At 43.7% G+C, this 19,261-nt stretch overlaps 1 protein-coding gene across 1 annotated transcript; it reads right to left on the reverse strand.

The window, feature by feature from the left end:
• Positions 1-865: 865 nt before the first annotated feature.
• On the reverse strand, positions 866-12,470 carry LOC124007148 (ATP-dependent RNA helicase DDX54-like). Its single transcript, XM_046317481.1, has 19 exons — positions 12,194-12,470; positions 11,028-11,157; positions 6,969-7,039; positions 6,702-6,890; positions 6,557-6,606; positions 5,100-5,141; positions 4,763-4,980; positions 4,596-4,657; positions 4,336-4,467; positions 4,016-4,226; positions 3,726-3,857; positions 3,327-3,548; positions 3,065-3,138; positions 2,758-2,964; positions 2,464-2,615; positions 2,234-2,347; positions 2,044-2,154; positions 1,778-1,884; positions 866-1,486 (listed from the first exon to the last, which is right to left on the reverse strand). Exons 1-19 carry the CDS (start codon positions 12,308-12,310, stop codon positions 1,197-1,199), a joined length of 2,631 nt encoding a protein of 876 aa, XP_046173437.1. The 5' UTR covers positions 12,311-12,470; the 3' UTR covers positions 866-1,196.
• Between the last annotated feature and the right edge of the window lie 6,791 nt (positions 12,471-19,261).

Here is a 19,261-nt window from a genome sequence, read left to right on the forward strand (position 1 = left end):
TTAGAATAAGGCTGTAATGTAACAAAATGTGGAAAAGGTCAAGGGGTCTGAATACTTTCCCAAGGCACTGTAAATGATGATGAATGCAAAATTCAGTGTTGGCTATAACACAAACAGTTTGATAAACACTTACATTTGTCAAAAACATACTTATTTATCTAATGTAGGTTTAGTATGTTAACTATACAAAAAAGTAAATTTAATAAATTTAAGAGTTCATAAAAAGGGATTTTTTAAAACAAATATGTAGTCAAAGTATTATATTCACATATCTTTAGTTTTCAACATTACTCTATAAATTTGTAATATTAATGAAAATGTTAACATTTTAAACAACTTTACTAGGCTATTGAAAATCTGAGCCAAAACCCTGTTTTGAAGAATTTTGATCATGTACATTCCTTTTCCTTCTGTTACAAAGACCTTTCCCAAATATGTCCTGTTTAGTATGTAGAATAATAGTTATCTTATTGCTGAGCGATGGGAGGCAATTTAGAGAGGCAAGACTTTGGTTGTTGCTCTTTGCTGACAGAAATGTTCACTTAATTCTCCCTATTCTAATGAACCTCAATCTCCACCACACTCTTGGCCCAGAGTCAAATCTCTCAACACCCTCCGGTTGCTCTGCTGTCAGCTGGGTCAAATGAATACAGATCTCTGAAATGACATGTTTGTAGTGACCCGTGGTTCCGCTGGCAGACTTCTCTCTAGGCTTTTACCGCCCCCTTGTGGTGAAGAATGGCAGAAGGTTATTCTTGCACAATGTGGTCGACAACGTTCGACTCACTGGGCAGCTTTGTAATATCTACTGTCATGGGTTTTTCTGTTCCTCCTAGGACTTTCTAATGAAAGAATGACAGTCACATGACAACAAACACATTTGTATTAGCTCTGAATTAATACACAAACAAATACCATATTAAGAGAGCAATCCATCTGGATAGGTTATGAAGCAAATATATCTGTAAAATACAGGTTTCACTTCCTCTGCTTTTCTCTCTTCCTACATCTGCACTGACCGAGGAGAAGAGTCATGAGAGGAAAGCAACTTTAGGCTATTGAGATCCACCATTGGAGTTTCTCCATAACCCTCTAATGGAGGTTTAAAAAAAAGCCTCCACCCATTGTCACCTCTCTGCCAATCCTTCAATATCTCACTACAGCCTCCACACCTCATCTACTCCTCGCCCACTCTCTCACAGTCTCTTCTTCATCTTGCCCTTCTTGTGGACACCACGGCCAAAGCCAGACTTCTTCTGGTCGTTGAGGCGCTGCTTGCCCTTGCCCCGGAGCTTCTTCAAGCCTCCACTCTGCAGGAACTTCTGTTTCTCTGTCTTCCTGCGCTGCTTCAGAATCTGGTCCCGGGTCTTCAGCTCCGAGCGCGGGCCCCGGGAGCCACCATCCCTCTGCTGCCCAGGGGCCCCCAGGGGCTGGGAGTTGGGGCCCCTGGATGGGCCACCTCGGCCCCGGCCAGGCCGGCCTCGGCCTGGAAGAGAGAGAGAGAGGGAGTGAGACAGGGTTAGGGAAGAGAAGGGCCTAGGCAACATTTAAATTGTTCATAATTTATTTTAACATGCTGATTGCAAGTAGCATGGCCAAAATACATCGAACTGGATATTGCTGTGAGTGTTTTGGAATAGATCTTAGGTAGTAGAGCCCGTAGACAGGAGCTTGAACAATGTCAGCTTTACTTAAGAGACATTAGTCACTCATCAGACCCATCACAAACAAATGATCCAAACTCTAGCTACAGCCCTCTGATGAATTGCACTCCTACCTCCTCCTCCTCCACCCCTCCTTCCTCTGCCTCCACCTCCGGTCTCTCCATCCGAATCTCCACCCCCTCCGTCGTCCACCTTGTACTTCTTCTTCCACTCCTCATAGCTAAGACACAGGGTCAAGGAGATGGAACATCCTAATAACATTGCAGTGGTACAATTAAGAGTGAGGACTTGTGCACAATAAGCTGAGGGCGTTGGTATTCCCCTCAGAGACCTTATTAACAGCTTTCATCAGTAAAGATCAGTCAGATGACAAAGATACAAGTTCTTCTTGTTCTTGTTGTTGATCATCTGTCCGCTCTCCGTTCTCTTCTTCTTCTTCTGGTCTGCCTCCTTTCCCGTTTCTTTGACGAAGCGCTTTCTCTTGCGATCCCTGCAGAGAGATGATGGAGACGTCAAGTGAGGTCGATAGGGGTGTGTGTGTGTGTGTGTGTAGCGGTGTTCCCTCTTACCACTTCATCATGTGTTTGTGCTGGTTGAGTCTGTCTCCTTCGTCTCCCATCAGGTCCAGTACAGCAGTAGAAGCCTGCTGCTCAAACGTTGTGCCCTCTTTTCCCAGGCTCAGTCTGCAAACAGCAAACACGGAGTCATATCACCATGGCTCTGTTGTACTATAAGCCCACACTCATTGTGTTTATAGCCGGTAAAGTGGAGTGGACTGTGGAGTCAGCTTTTCCCATACCCTCTTTCAGAGTTGAAGTCCTTGGGTCTGTAAGGGATGTAGTTCTCCTCATCGCGGCCAGTCTGTTTGGTCTTCTTGCTGTCTGGCCTCTCCATATCGCCATCCTCCTGTGGCTTCCTCCTCTTCCCCCCCACCACCTCAGAGAACACACCCTGGGGGACAAATTACAGAAGTACAGCATGGGAGACATCCGGTCTAGTCATATGATACTAACTTGTCTGTGGTGGCGCTATGCGCCACTGTTGATTAGCATTGGAACACGCACATGCTAGATGGATACTCAGTCGCGCTAACCTGAAAGTCCTCCTCTTCACTGTCCTCCTGGTCTGCTGTGTGGTGAGTGGAGGGCAGGGGAGTGACAGGAACGTGATACCTGCCCTCTGCAGCCAGAACCTCCTTCTTCTGTGTGAACATCTCCACCAGCCGCGTGTCCCTGGAGCGCTTGGCTCGCATCACCACGCTGGCATTGGTCTTGCTGTTCGAGTTGATCTCAAAGATCGTCTGGAGGAAAAGTGCCACGGTTGTTTAATACAGTATTACCAGCGGTTATTCATTCATTACAGAGAATAGCGTCCGATACGCATTTTCAAGCCCAACTCACAGCTCTAGCCTTGTAGCCCTTAATGCAGTCCACCATTTGAAGGCGTTCCAGTTCCATTTTCTCCAAGCCTGACCCTGAAGGGAAATGTGGGTTACTATCGTCGCAACATTAAGGAAGCGTCTGTGTTGGATTTCCATGAGAACCCTGAATCTGATGAGGATCCACTGAGACAGAAACTTCATTGATTAATATCACAACATAATGGACCATCTGCAGCGCACTGGAAAGAGCATTCTGTTCACAGGTCAGTCATCCTACTGACCTAACAGTGGGTGGACAGCCATGCTGGGGAGCTCTGTGTTCTTGACCCGTTTAAAGGACTCTGGCGAGGGCATGGGCCGGGACTTGATGTACTGCTTGTAGGCGTTGTCCGCTATGCGGCGCAGGTTCTGCAGGTCATGAGAGTTCTCATGGGCCGTGACCAGCTGGGATTCCTCATCATCCAGGATGCTCTGGGGAACACGACCAAACACACCGTCTGACTCTGGAGGGAAATTAAGCAGGGGATAGAGGAAGGGACAGAGAGAAATATGTGAGAGTAAGCAAGATAATTAATTGAGTGTCCATGATAGAAAACAAGTGTGACAAGAGAACTGAATGGGTTAGTAATGGTTCCATTCCCTCACACTGTGTATGACATGTTGTTGCCCAGTGCTGGTACCTTGTTGGTGGTCAGGTGTAGCCAGCTGAAGGGGTCTCCCCAGGAAGAGATGGAGGTCATAGACAAAAGGTACCTCATCTGTACACACAAGGCTATAGGCTGCTCCACCGCGGCCTGCGCGTGCCACTCGACCTGGGGTTGAAAAGGCAGAGATGAGCCAACAGTCAATGGTGAGGAAGACACTATATTTCATTGATTCAGGTGGTTGTCACTGGCCTTTCACATATATAAATGACAAGTCAAGATAGCCTAAAACATCATGTTGACCACAAACTGTTTGCGTTACCCACCGACTCTGTGCAGGAAGAGCTTGGCCTTGGAGGGGAAGTTGTAGTTGATGACGTTGTCCAGTAGGGGGATGTCTATACCGCGAGCTGCCACGTCTGTCACAATCAACACCATGGCCTTGCGGTGGACAAATTTACCAATGTTGATCTTCCTGGCAGTCTGGTCCAGGGCACTGTAGATGTAGGCACACTCCACGCCCTCAGAGGACAGCAGCTTAGCATAGGGTAACACAGAGTTAGAGTCAAAACGTGTTTCAAAATACAAGGCTGAGGACAACCAAACCTTATCCATTAGTTTACCCCTTTATTCACTGGGGTCTCACCTCTTTGAGGTACTCGACATGGTGTTTGGTGGCAACAAATACCACCGTCTGCTCCTGTGGCTTCGCCACGTTCCTCAGCAGGTGGAGCAGCAGAGCCGGCTTATCATCCATCCTCAGGTGGAAGAACGACAGCTGGGAGAGGAGAAAATGCAATGTTATGCTACTTTTATATGATGTAAATTAATCAATCACAGGTTTCACATGTCGGATTCAAACTGGGCGCACATGAATGTGTGTTTTAGCGAGTCCTTTAGCTTTACCTTCAGCAGCTCACTCAGCTTGGAGTCCACGTCCAGACGAATCAGCACGGGCTCCGTCAACCCTGCACAAAACACACCCCTATTAGAGCACGACTGATCTTGCCTCGTACACAACTTATTATGAAAAGGCTGCAAAAGAAGGCAGAGGAGGATGCGGGTGGGCTTACCGGCTCTAGCAAACTCAACCAGTAGTTTGGGCAGGGTGGCAGAGAACAGCAGTGTCTGTCTGTTGTCTGGGAGCCTCCGGATGATCTCCTGGAGCTGGTCAGCAAAGCCCATCTCAAACAGCCTGTCCGCCTCGTCAAACACAACGTACTCCACGCTCTGAAGCTTCAAGTTCATCTCCATGACAACGTGCATCAGACGACCTGGGGTACCAATAATTCTGAAGGCAGAAGACATAACTCAAATCTACAGCAGAGAACAAAACATAAGCTTTGTATAGTTTGAAATTGCATTATGGCAAATTACAGCAGTACATTGTGAAGGCCATAGTTCACGTACATATCGGGGTTCTCATGAAGCGCAGCAAACTGATCATCCATTCTGAAAAGAAACAAGAGGTTCATCTCACATTTTATTTTTCGCACCCCCAAATACAACTGGTGAAATACTTGCTTACGAGCCATTTCCAACAATGCAGTTTAAAAATCAAATGGTAACACAAGAGGAGTACAAATGAAATAGACAATGGAGCTATATACAGGGAGTACCAGATCAATGTGTAGGAGTACGAGGTATTTGAGGTTGATATGTACATGAAGGCATGGTAAAGTGACTAGACATCAGGATAGATAATAATAAGGTATGAGGTTGATATGTACATGAAGGCAGGGTAAAGTGACTAGACATCAGGATAGATAATAATAAGGTATGAGGTTGATATGTACATGAAGGCAGGGTAAAGTGACTAGGCATCAGGAAAGATAATACGAGTAAAATAAAGAACAGAGTAGAAGCAGCAAATAATGAGTAAGAGTGTGTGTGTGCGCGCATATGAAGTGTATGTGAGTGTGTACATGGTTTGTAAATATAGTCTAGTGAGTGTGTGTAGGGTCAGTGCAGATAATTTTGGCACCACTAATGGACTATTTAGCAGTCTGGCTATTTAACAGTCTTCTGGCTTGGGGGTAGAAACTGTCTCGGAACCTTATGTTCTGAGAGCCGATGCTCCGGTACCGTTTACCGGACAGTTGCTGAGTGAACAGTCTATGGCTTGGGGGGCTGAAATCTTTGGCAATTTTTCAGGCCTTCTTCTGACACCGCCTGATATCGAGGTCCTGGATGGCAGGGAGCAAAGCTGTGTTTAAGGGTCAGCGTGGTGAGGCGTTGTTGCCTACCCTCACCACCTGGGGCCGGTCCGTCAGGAAGACCAGAATCCCGTTGCGGAGGTTCAGTCCCAGGGTCCCTAGCTTGGAGGAGACTATGGCATTGAACACTGAGCTGTAGTCTATTTTTATTTTACCTTTACTTAACTAGGCAAGTCAGTTAAGAACAAATTCTTATTTTCAATGACGGCCTAGGAACATGAACAGCATTCTCACATAGTTATTTTCCCTCTTGTCCAGGTGGGAGAGGGCAGTGTGAAGTGCAACTGAGATTGTGTCATGTGTGGATATGTTGGGGCGATTTGCAAATTGGAGTGGGTCTAGGGTGTCTGAGATGACGGTGTCATGTCCAGCCTTTCAAACCCCTTCCTAATTCCAGATACGGGGCAATAATAATCATTTAGGCAGGTTACCTTGGAGCTATTGGGGAACAGGACAATGGTGGTCAGCTTGAAACATGTTGGGATTACAGACTGGGACAAGGATAGATTGAAAATGTCTGTGAACACAATTGCCAGTTGGTCTGCACATACTTTGAGAAAGCCCCCTGGTGGCCTTGTTCAGTGTTCAGTTGATGCTTATAAGGACAATAACAAATTTCAACACAACAAGAGTGAAGATGTACTTAATTACCTGTCTCCACCAAGGATCAAAGCTGTCTTAAGGCCGGTGAATTTTCCCAACTGAAATAAAATAAAGGGAATATATTTACTATTTGCAACATACTATCCCGGGTAAGGTGATGATGACAAATTGACTATGAAACACCTATCCTGACCTCTTTGGTGAACTTCATGGTTTGCAGCGCCAACTCTCTGGTGGGGGTCAAAATTAGAGCCCTGGCCCCCGTCTGGGCCTGGGGAACCTTCAGCTTCTCAAACATGGGCACCAAGAACGCAGCAGTCTTCCCGCTGCCTGTCCTTGCCATGGCAACCATGTCCTTGCCATCTAGAATCACTGGGATAGTCTGAGAGGGAGAGAGGTATCGTAAACAAATCGACCTGATATATTAGTGAATGTGAAAGGATCCAGGGCACTGGCATACCTTCCTCTGGATTGGAGTAGGGACTTTGTAGCCCTTCTTCATGACTCCTTTAAAAACTGGGTAACTGAGACCTGCAATTAACAAAAGATGGCTGTTACGACATACTCAGGACACATTGCTGTATAACACGTCAAACTCATTGCATGGAGCTCCGAGTGTATGCGGGTTTTCGCTCCTCCCTTGTAGTTGAGTGATTAATTAATTCTCTAGAGTCCAAGATGTTGGGGTTGGGGGGGGGGGGGGGGGGTCATACCATGGATCATTTAGCTATTTGATCGTGAATTGTAGGACCTCTACCAAAAAAAATGTTATTTTTTATTGTTGATAAAACATTCAAATTTGGCCTTTAGTAACAAATCCCTAAGAAACGCATTGAATATCAAAATTCATAAATGGCAAAAAACAGTGAAAATATTTATCATTAGGATTAAGGTTGATGTGTGTCCTATATCTAGGAGATAAAAGAAAGCTCGGGAAATATATACAGTGGGGGGGAAAAGGTATTTAGTCAGGCACCAATTGTGCAAGTTCTCCCATTTAAAAAGATGAGGCCTGTAATTTTCATCATAGGTACACTTCAACTATGACAGACAAAATTAGAAGAAAAAAAATCCAGAAAATCACATTGTAGGATTTTTTATGAATTTATTTGCAAATTATGGTGGAAAAATAAGTATTTGGTCAACAACAAAAGTTTCTCAATACTTTGTTATATACCCTTTGTTGACAATGACAGGGGTCAAACGTTTTCTGTAAGTCTTCACAAGGTTCACACACTGTTGCTGGTATTTTAGCCCATTCCTCCATGCAGATCTCCTCTAGAGCAGTGATGTTTTGGGGCTGTTGCTGGGCAACACAGACTTTCAACTCCCTCCTTAGATTTTCTATGGTGTTGCGATCTAGAGACTGGCTAGGCCACTCCAGGACCTTGAAATGCTTCTTACGAAGCCACTCCTTTGTTGCCCGGGCGGTGTGTTTGGGATCATTGACATGCTGAAAGACCCAGCCACGTTTCATCTTCAATGTCCTTGCTGATGGAAGGAGGTTTTCCCTCAAAATCTCACGATACATGGCTCCATTCATTCTTTCCTTTACACGGATCAGTCATCCTGGTCCATTTGCAGAAAAACAGCCCAAAGCATGCTGTTTCCACCCCCATGCTTCACAGTAGGTATGGATGCAACTCAGCATTCTTTGTCCTCCAAACACGATGAGTTGAGTTTTTACCAAAAAGTTATATTTTGGTTTCATCTGACCATATGACATTCTCCCAATCTTCTTCTGGATCATCCAAATGCTCTCTAACAAACTTCAGATGGGCCTGGACATATACTGGCTGGTGGCGTAGTGTGTTACTGATGGTAGGCTTTGTTACTTGGGTCCCAGCTCTCTGCAGGTCATTCACTAGGTCCCCCCGTGTGGTTCTGGGATTTTTGCTCACCGTTCTTGTGATCATTTTGACCCCACGGGGTGAAATCTTGCGTGGAGCCCCAGATCGAGGGAGATTATCAGTGGTCTTGTATGTCTTCCATTTCCTAATAATTGCTCCCACAGTTGATTTCTTCAAACCAAGCTGCTTACCTATTGCAGATTCAGTCTTCCCAGCTTGGTGCAGGTCTACAATTTTGTTTCTGGTCCACTATGGCCAAGCCAGTTCTTTGGTCTTGGCCATAGTGGAGTTTGGAGTGTGACTGTTTGAGGTTGTGGACAGGTGTCTTTTATACTGATAACAAGTTCAAACAGGTGCCATTAATACAGGTAACGAGTGGAGGACAGAGGAGTCTCTTAAAGAAGAAGTTACAGGTCTGTGAGAACCAGAAATCTTGCTCGTTTGTAGGTGACCAAATACTTATTTTCCACCATAATTTGCAAATAAATTCATTAAAAATCCTACAATGTGATTTTCTGGATTTTTTCCCCCTCATTTTGTCTGTCATAGTTGAAGTGTACCTATGATGAAAATTACAGGCCTCTCATCTTTTGAGGTGCGAGAACTTGCACAATTGATGGCTGACTAAATACTTTTTTTGCCCCACTGTACAGTAGTCAAAAGTTTGGACACATACTCATTCAAGGGTTTTTCTTTATTTTTACTATTTCCCACATTGTAGAATAATAGTGAAGACATCAAAACTATGAAATAACACATCATGTGGTAAGCAAAAAAGGGTTGTTAAACAAATCAAAATACAGATAGTGGGGAGAATGCAAATGAATTACTTAAAAATCATACAATGTGATTTTCTGGGTTTTTGTTTTAGATTCCGTCTCACAGTTGAAGTGTACCTATGATAAAAATTACAGACCTCTACATGCTCTGTAAGTGGGGAAACCTGCAAAATCGGCAGTGTATCAAATACTTTTTCTCCCCACTGTATTTTTTATTCTCCCAAGTAGCCATCCTTTGCCTTGATGACAGGCTTGCACACTTGGCATTCTCTGAACCAGCTTCACCTGGAATGCTTTTCCAACAGTCTTGAAGGAGTTCCCACATATACTGTTCATTTGCTGGCTGCTTTTCCTTCACTCTGCAGTTCAACTTATCCCAAAACATCTAAATTGGGTTGAGGTCGGGTGACTGGAGGCCAGGTTATCTGATGCAGCACTCCATCATTCTCCTTATTTGTCAAATAGCCCTTACACAGCCTGGAGGTGTGTTGGGTCATTGTCCTGTTAGAAAAACAATTGATAGTCCCACTAAGCGCAAACCGGGTGGGATGGCGTATTGCTGCTGAATGCTGTGGCAGCCATGCTGGTTAAGTGTGCCTTGAATTCTAAATAAATCACCGACACAGTCACCAGCAAAGCACCCCCACACCATCACACCTCCACGCTTCATGGTGGGAACCACACATGCGGAGATCATCCGTTCACCTACTCTGCGTCTCACAAAGACACAGCGGTTGGAACCAAAAATCTCAAATTTGGACTCATTAGACCAAAAGGAGATTTCCACCGGTCTAATGTTCATTGCTCATGTTTCTTGGCCCAAGCAAGTCTCTTCTTATTATTAGTGTCCTTTAGTCAAGGTTTCTTTGCAGCAATTCGACCATGAAGACCGATTCACGCAATATCCTCTGAATGGTTGATGTTGAGATATGTCTGTGACTTGAACTCTGTGAAGCATTTCTTTGGGCTGCAAATTATGAGGCTGGTAAATCTAATGAACTTATCCTCTGCAGAAAAGGTAACTCTGGGTCTTCCTTTCCCGTGGCGGTCCTCATGAGAGCCAGTTTCATCATAGCCCTTGATGGTTTTTGTGCACTTGAAGAAACTTTCATAGTTCTTGAAATGTTCTGGATTGACTGACCTTTGTGTCTTAAATTAACGGACTGTCGTTTCTCTTTGATTATTTGAGCTGTTCTTGCCATAATATGGACTTGGTCTTCTGTACACCACCCCTACCTTGTCACAACAAAACTGATTGGCTCAAACGCGTTAAGAAGGAAAGAAATTCCACAAATGTAGTTTTGATGTCTTCACTACTATTCTACAATGTAGGAAAATAGTAAAAATAAAGAAAATCCTGGAATGACTAGGTGTGTCCAAACTGTTGACTGGTACAGCATTTAAAAATATATACATATTTAACCTCTTTTTTTAAGTAGGCAAAATGTACCTTCAGATGAGTCCCTTGTGGGGGTCGTAGAGCAAGACAGAGAACACCATAGTGTTCGTGAGAGCGGCATCTTTCCATAGAGCGGTCATACTACGGTACAGCCATTTTCATAAGACAGATTTTAGGGATGTCTCATGGTCTCACAAGCACAGCTGTGGCTTGGCCATCTTCAACCTTAGATGCGGAAGGCTGCCATAGGTGGTAGCAGTGTGTTGGGACTAATATCTCTTGCTTAAACTGGCAGATTTTGATGGGGTGCGTCAATAGACTCGGTGGTTAAGGTCACTAATTAGTAAGAAACTCCCCTCACCTGGTGTCTAGGTCTTAACTGAAATGAAAAACCAAGGCCCTCCATGGTATGAGTTTGACACACTTGTTGTATAACATCTGTAAGTGTCTTACAAAGATGGGCTTCAGATAAGCAAACTCAAATTTCTCACCCATGGACTGGAAGCCCCCAGACTTCTTTTTCTTCTTGTTCTGAGCTCTGACCAGCTCCCGGGTGTCTGGTTCAACATCAGACAGACACTCTGCCGAAGCACCAGGGAACCGGGGTAACTTTCTTCCAGGCTGAAAAACACATTCATTGCATGAAATACCATGACATTGTCATTATGGAAATTGTTAACCTCAATAATTTAACACTCAAATTCAATTATATCGTGAATTTAAAAGCTAGAATCCGTAGTTGCTATGTATGCACACATGACTGTAAGTCGCTTTGGATAAAAGCGTCTGCTAAATGGCATATATTATTATTATATTATTATATATATTTTGAACTTAGTAGCGATCCTCGCTATATGCGCATATATATATATATGCCTTTTACACCAGAGACCGGGTTTGCTTTCCCGCTCGCTACACTGGTGTCAGGGGTAGGATGGCGCAGTCAGGCCATTGGAACACATGGGCGGACATGTGAAAGGACTTAAAAGAATGTGGACGTGCGTTCCCGTTCGGAGCAGGCTAGATATATTAGTCACATTACAATATCCACCAAGTGCGTTGGCGTGATGCATAGAGGCTTTGCCTTTTACGCCAGAGACCCGGATACACTTCACGCTCCAATAATATACCCATTTATTCTTGCAGAATATAATTTAGAAACACCTCATTAAGTTACTTCAACTGTCATACCCTATTCAGAACCCCAAAATAATATTGTTTTACTCCAATTATCGTAAAAAACATAAACAAACACGGTATAGCCTCAAAACGGTGATATTATGGATGATCTATCCTTGCATCCATAGATACGTATACGAATTTGAGTGATTACATTTCTCCAGGCTCAATCATTAACTTTTTAGCGAAACAGGGGTGGGGAGAACGCTTTTTTATTGTTTCAATTAGGTTTCTAGCTTTATTAATTTGGTTAATGTAATTGGCGATAAATCAATTCTAGGCCAAACGCAAAGTCAAACAGGCAAACCCCGCACACAAGTTGACATCCATCGCTAGTTGCCAAGTTAGCATGTTAGCTAGCTAAGGATTATCAACTAGCTAAGTAAATTCATAGCAAGTAGATTTACATACGTTTGCTAAAATGACAACAGCAAATAGTTTACCTAGTTACAATAACAGAAAAACTAATGGTTCTTACAGAATCATCGTCCCTAATTGTAGCAGCAACTTCGAAATCTCCACCATCCGACTCGTCAGGCTCCCGGTGGCCAGTCTGTCTCTTTTTCTTAGTTAGCTTCTTCTTTCTTTGAGCCATTGTGATTAGTTTCAGCAGTTTTTATAATTTGTTCAACGATTTGAACTCGTCAGAATAATTTTAAAAAACAACGGTTGGTGCTCAAAAGTAAATTAACTGTTCAGCACACAACAACACAGACGGCAGACATTTTGAAACACGTGTGATTAAAAACGCAGGACTCGTGCGTCCGCGCAAGATATGACGTCATGGTGTTTTTTTGTAAGTAGTATTACAGAGCTTCTTAAACCCAGAGACGTAACATCGCGAGATTTCTGGGAAACGATTACGAAACAGGTCAGGGTGAGGTTTGGGGTTTGAGAAGTCAATACCTTTCAATACCTCACCTTGCGAGGATAACTACACTGAGCCTTTTTCCACTGGTGTGTGTGGCCAAAAAGCTCAATTTCCATGTAATCCAATAAATGTAAATGTTTGGAGTTTGCTAAACTGCATTGGCACTTGGATTGGAACTGGTGCTTTGGTCAGATGACATGAAAATAGAGCTCTTTGGCCACGCACACCAGTGGTGGGTTTGGCGTTGAAATGAGAACTCATGAGCAGAAAATAACCCCATACCTACTGTAAAATATTGTGGTGGATCTTTGATGTTATGGGGATATTTTTGCTTCTATTGGTCCTGGGGCCCATGTTAAGGTCAACAGCATCCTGAACTCTACCACGTACCAGGACATTTTAGCCAAAAACCTGGTTTCCTCTGTCAGGAGGCTGAAACTTGGACACAAGTGGACCTTCCAGCAAGACAATAACCCCAAGCACACATCAAGATCCACAATTATGTATTTCTTTATTCCATTCTTTTACTTTCAGATTTGCATATTTTTGTAAATTGTTAGATACTACTGCACTGTTGGAGCTAGGAACACAAGCATTTCGCTTCACCCGCAATAGCATCTGCTAAATATGTGTATGTGACCAATACAATTTGATTTGACAAAGAAATGGTTAATTGGCCAAAATAAACATTTTGCAATGTCATCTCAGTCTCCGGCATTGAAATGAATTGAAAACCTGTGGTTTGAATTGAAGAGTGCAGTCCATAAGCACAGACAAAGGATATCAAGGATCTGGAAAGATCCTGCATGGAGGATTGGTCTAAGATCCCTCTCAATGTGTTCCCCAACTTATAAAACATTTTAGAAAATGTCTCAGTGCTGTTATCGTCGTAAAGTGAGGTATTGAAAACAGGGGTATCAATAATATTTACTTTTGAGAAAAAAAAGTATTAATTGTTAAACAAAATCTTTTTATTTGAGCAATTGTATTAGTGTAAAATAATATACATTTCCCAATTTTTTTGGAGCAGACAATATGCAGTGGCTTGTGAAAGTATTCACCCCCCTTGGCATTTTTCCTATTTTGTGGCCTTACAACCTGGAAATGAAATGGATTTTTTGAAGATGCAACATATTTTGGGGGGTGAAACAAACAAGAAATAAGACAAAAATAAAACTTGACCGTGCATAACTATTCACCTCCCGAAAGTCAATACTTTGTAGAGCCACCTTTTGCAGCAATTACAGCTGCAAGTCTCTTGGAGTATGTCTCTTGGCACATCTTGCCACTGGGATTTTTGCCCATTATTCAAGGCAAACATGCTCCAGCTCCTTCAAGTTGGATGGGTTCTGCTGGTGTACAGCAATATTTAAGTCATACCACAGATTCTCAATTGGATTGAGGTCTGGGCTTTGACTAGGCCATTCCAAGACATTTAAATGTTTTCCCTTAAACCACTCAAGTGTTGCTTTAGCAGTATGCTTAGGGTCATTGTCCTGCTGGAAGGTGAACCTCCGTTTAAGCCTCAAATCTCTGGAAGACTGAAACAGGTTTCCCTCAAGAATGTACCTGTATTTAGCACCATCTATCCTTCCTTCAATTCTGACCAGTTTCCCAGTCCCTGCTTATAAAAAACATGTTGATGTTCTCAGGGTAATGAGAGGTGTTGAGTTTGCAACAGACATAACGTTTTCCTTGATGGCCAAAAAGCTAAATTTTAGTCTCATCTGACCAGACAACTTTCTGGCCACTCTTCTGTAAAGCCCAGCTCTGTGGAGTGTACGGCTTAAAGTGGTCCTATAGACAGATACTCCAATCTCCGCTGTGGAGCTTTGCAGCTCCTTCAGGGTTATCTTTGGTCTCTTTGTTGCCTCTCTGGTTAATGCCCTCCTTGCCTGGTTTTGGTGGGCGGCCCTCTCTTGGCAGGTTTGTTGTGGTGCCATATTCTTTCAATGTTTTAACAATGGATTTAATGGTGCTCCGTGTGATGTTCAAATCTTTTGATATTTTATTTTATAACCCAACCCTGATCTGTCCTTCTCCACAACTTTGTCCCTGACGTGTTTGGAGAGCTCCTTGGTCTTCATGGAGCCACTTGCTTGGTGGTGCCCCTTGCTTAGTGGTGTTTCAGACTCTGGGGTCTTTCAGAACAGGTGTATATATACTGAGATAATGTGACAGATCATGTGACACTTAGATTGCACACAGGTGGACTTTATTGAACTAATTATGTGACTTCTGAAGGTAATTGGTTTCACCAGATCTTATTTAGGGGCTTCATAGCAAAAGGGGGTGAAAGCATATGCACGCATTACTTTTCCGTTGAGTCTTTTTTAGAATTTTTTGAAACAAGTAATTATTTTCATTTCACTTCACCAATTTAGACTATTTTGTCTATGTCCATTACATGAAATCCAAATAAAAATCCATTTAAATTACAGGTTGTAATGCAACAAAATTAGGAAAAACACCAAGGGGGATGAATACTTTTGCAAGGCACTGTAGCTCAGTATTTGAATAATTTATTTCATAGAGTCATTTGTGCTCATCTTTATCAAGGGTGCCAATAATTTCGGACCCCAATGTAGATCTGTATTATTCCTACAATCAACTGAAGTTTAGTGTAGCACTGCCTAGGGATCTCTCCAACCTGTTTGAATCTCGCCTTTGACTTTGTTTCGTGTGATGTCATCGAGGTATTCTATATGTTCTAGTTAGGGGACCAACTGGCACCTGGGGGAAGTAGGATCAGCTAGTAGGATCAGCTTCCCGTCTCCCAATACTAACCTTAACCATTAGTGTGGAAAATTTTCAAACTTCCCAAGATCAGCATTTTGGGGAAAATTCACCCTACACCAGACCAGCTGCTGCTCACAAACAGCTGTGGCAGATATCAAAAGCTATATTGAAGCCCCATGGTCCTTTGCTCATTAGGGCCAGCACATGAAGATGTTGCAACTTGCAACAACCAGGTTTTCTGGCTGTCCTCCATCTGGCGGACATCTTTTTTTGCTTGTCTTCACTTGAGCTACTGGTACACACCAGTTCGACAAATGTTACAGTACATACAGTAATCTCAGTTAACCCTCTAAAATGTCATGTAATTTGGTCAGTTGCTCGATATGTTTACGTAGTCTGTCCACGAGAGATTATACATACAGTAATGATAGAAATATGGTTGGGCATCAAATGCTAAGGTCAAAGAAGGTTCATTTCAAGCCAGTGGAGTAAATAAGTGAACACCATGGTAACAGCCAGGCCCTGATCCCATTCATATTCCATCACAGAGGGCTGGCTGGCAGTTAGAAGTTGGAATGAACAGTAAAACCCTGTCAGGGATATAAGAGGTTTCGAGGGCTAGCTTACACAAATCAAACATTTGTTTTTTTACACACACCAAATACAACAGGTGTAGACTTTACCGTGAAATGTTTACTAACAAGCCCTTTTCCAACAACGCAAAGAAAGGAGGTCAGCGCCATAACCGTAAGGCTCTCCAGAGGGTAGTGAGGGCTGCACAACGCATCACCGGGGGGAAACTACCTACCCTCCAGGACACCCACACCAACCGATGTCACAGGAAGGCCAAAAAGATCATCAAGGACATCAACCACCCGAGCCACTGCCTGTTCACCCCGTTATCATCCAGAAGGCGAGGTCAGTACAGGTGCATCAAAGCTGGGACCGAGAGACTGAAAAACAGCTTCTATCTCAAGGTCATCAGACTGTTAAACAGCCATCACTAACATGCCAACATACTGACTCAACTCTAGCCACTTAAATAATGGAAAAATGGATGTAATAAATGTATCACTAGCCACTTTAAACAATGCCACTAATGTTTACATACCCTACATAACTCCTCTCATATGTACTGTAAACACTGTACTCTATACCATCTACTGCATCTTGCCATCTTGTAGTAATAAATGTATCACTAGCCCCTTTAAACAATGCCACTTTATATAATGTTTACATACCCTACATTACTCATCTCATATGTATATACTGTACTCTATACCATCTACTGTATCTTGCCTATGCCATTCAGCCATCACTCATTCATATATTTTTATGTACATATTCTTATTCATTCCTTTACACTTGTGTGTATAAGGTAGTTGTTGTGAAATGTGTGTTTATGTGTGTGTGTTGGAGTGTCAGTGTAGTATGTGTGAGTGTGTGGGTAGAGTCCAGTGAAGTGTGCTGAAAGCCACTGTAAGAATGTCAGGGCGTCAATGCAAATAGTCTGGGTAGCCATTTGATGAACTGTTCAGCAGTTTTTTGGCTTGGGGTAGAAGCTGTTTAGGAGCCTTTTGGTCCCAGACTTGGAGCGCCGGTACCACTTGTCGTGTGGTAGCAGAGAGAACAGCATGACTTGGTGGCTCGAGTTTAACCATTTTTAGGGCCTTCCTCTGACACCGCCTGGAATAAAGGTCCTGGATGGCAGGGAGCTCACCCCCAGTGATGTACTGGGCCATACGCACTACACTCCGTAGCACCTTGCGGTCGGATGCCAAGCAGTTCTAATACCAAGCAGTGATGCAGCCAATCAAGATGCTCTCAATGGTGCAGCTGTAAAACTTTTTGAGGATCTGAGGGCCCATGCAAAATCTTTTCAGCCTCCTGAGGGGGACCATGATAGGTCCTTAGTGATGTGGACACCAAGGAACTTGAAGATCTCAACCCGCTCCACTACAACCCTGTCAATGTAAATGGGGCGTGCTTGGCCCATTTCCTGTAGTCCATGATCAGCTCCGTTGTCTTGCTGACGTTTTGCGAGGTTGTTGTCTTGGCACCACACAGCCAGGTCTCTGACCTCCTCTCGGTAGGCTATCTCATCATCATCTGTGAGCAGTCCTACCACTGTCGCATCATCAGAAAACTTAATGATCATGTTGGAGTCGTGGGTGAACAGGGAGTACTGGAGGCGACTAAGCACGCACCCGTGAGGGGCCTCCTTGTTGAGGGTCAGCGTGGAGGATGTGTTGTTGCCTACCCTCACCATCTGGGGGCGGCCTGTCAGGATGTCCAGGATCCAGTTGCAGAGGAAGGTGTTTAAGCCCAGGGTCCTTACCTTAGTAACGACTCACACACTAAGGTGGATCTATTTTCCCCACCTCTATAAGATCAGCTTTTGTTCTTACAGGTGGCTTAGGAAATAAAGCCCGGGGGATTAGCATGTGCAACTGTCAGGGGGCGCATCATTTCTGGGTTTGCCCGAGGGCGTTTTGGCAGACTGACACCCACAGCATATCTTAGCGTTAGCTCCACCACCACCAAAGCCAAAAGTCAACCTCTTTAAGTCACAATCTCCATTCACTGTCTGTAACTCCAGCTCTGTCTCAAAAACATGTCATTAAATTCCTGCCTGCATTCCCCACCCTGTTGTTCTTATATTTGTATTATGAGGTGCATTCATTAGCTAGAGTTGTCATGCTCCTGTGTGTCATGCAGGCTATGTCTGGGAGGATGCAGCATAGTCTTATTGCTACAGCTCTGTTGTGTAAAGCTTCACCTCTGTTACACCCATTGACTTAGCCTGATAGGATCCATATTTGACATACATGAACAGAATTATCACCACAATATGCATACTAGGCTAAGCTGGAGCAGATGCCCAAAGCTTGAGGGACTTACAAGAAGAGTATCTGACATTTAAAAGCAGTGATAATGAATTTTTGCATTCAGGTTGCCTTATCAGTCACTTAAACACTTATATTTATAACTGTACATTAGGAAACTACATATGCTGCTGACTGATACTGGAGATAGATTGCAGCATTAGTATAGCTTGGATGTGGCTTGTGGTTCACGAAGCAGTCAGCCAGCAGATGTGCATTTCATGAAAGTCATTAAGAAGACCGATGTCAACATGACTGGTTGTTTTTAAATTATTTTTTTGGAATATGTACCCAGATAATGTGTGATGCAGATGTTGACTGTACTGTAAGGAGAGTCTAAATTAATGAATATCTGATGCTAATACTACGGCTGCAAATGGGAGTACCGGTTCAACATTCTTCGGCCGTATCTGTGTCAAATTTAATTATTTAAAAACCAGGCCTTGCGCTCATCTAACCTTTTTAAAAATAGACGTCCATCCAATTAGCATCGAGAGCCATGCTTGTTGGCGAATCAGACAGGAGTGTTTACTGGCAAGGCATCAGACACTGGTATGGACGTTTCGTGCCAGGAACAATCCACCAAGGGGACGGTTCGTCCCAAAATCTTAATCCAGTTACTTGCAAGAAAATCAAGGGCTGTGAGTGTAATGACAAAGAATGCTCTGTTGGATTTGCATTCCAAGAAAAATGAAAACCAATGTGATGATAAGAGAGATCCCTTCAAGATAGTCAAGAGTGTCCGGATATCTTTGTCTGACTAACTGCCATTTTGGGAATGGCCCTCCCCCAACAGTGTATGCACCATAAGATACACTCTCTCTGGTCCCTTGGTACCAGCCCCATGCATTGAGCCATGACATCCACTTACTATCAAGAACACTACTACGCCAATGTGCAGCATGCATTAGTGGGTGATGAAGAGGGTGGCTCGCGGGGGGATGGTTTGGTCCCCAGCCCTTTGGTCTGGCATGGCACTGTGAACGTGAAAGTGCCACCCCAAGTGAGGACAGATGGTGAGAGGTCCCCAGGCTTCACCCCCAGGCCCCTG

Source organism: Oncorhynchus gorbuscha, linkage group LG20 (genome assembly GCF_021184085.1).
Source record: "Oncorhynchus gorbuscha isolate QuinsamMale2020 ecotype Even-year linkage group LG20, OgorEven_v1.0, whole genome shotgun sequence".
Classification (NCBI taxonomy): Eukaryota; Metazoa; Chordata; class Actinopteri; order Salmoniformes; family Salmonidae; genus Oncorhynchus; species Oncorhynchus gorbuscha.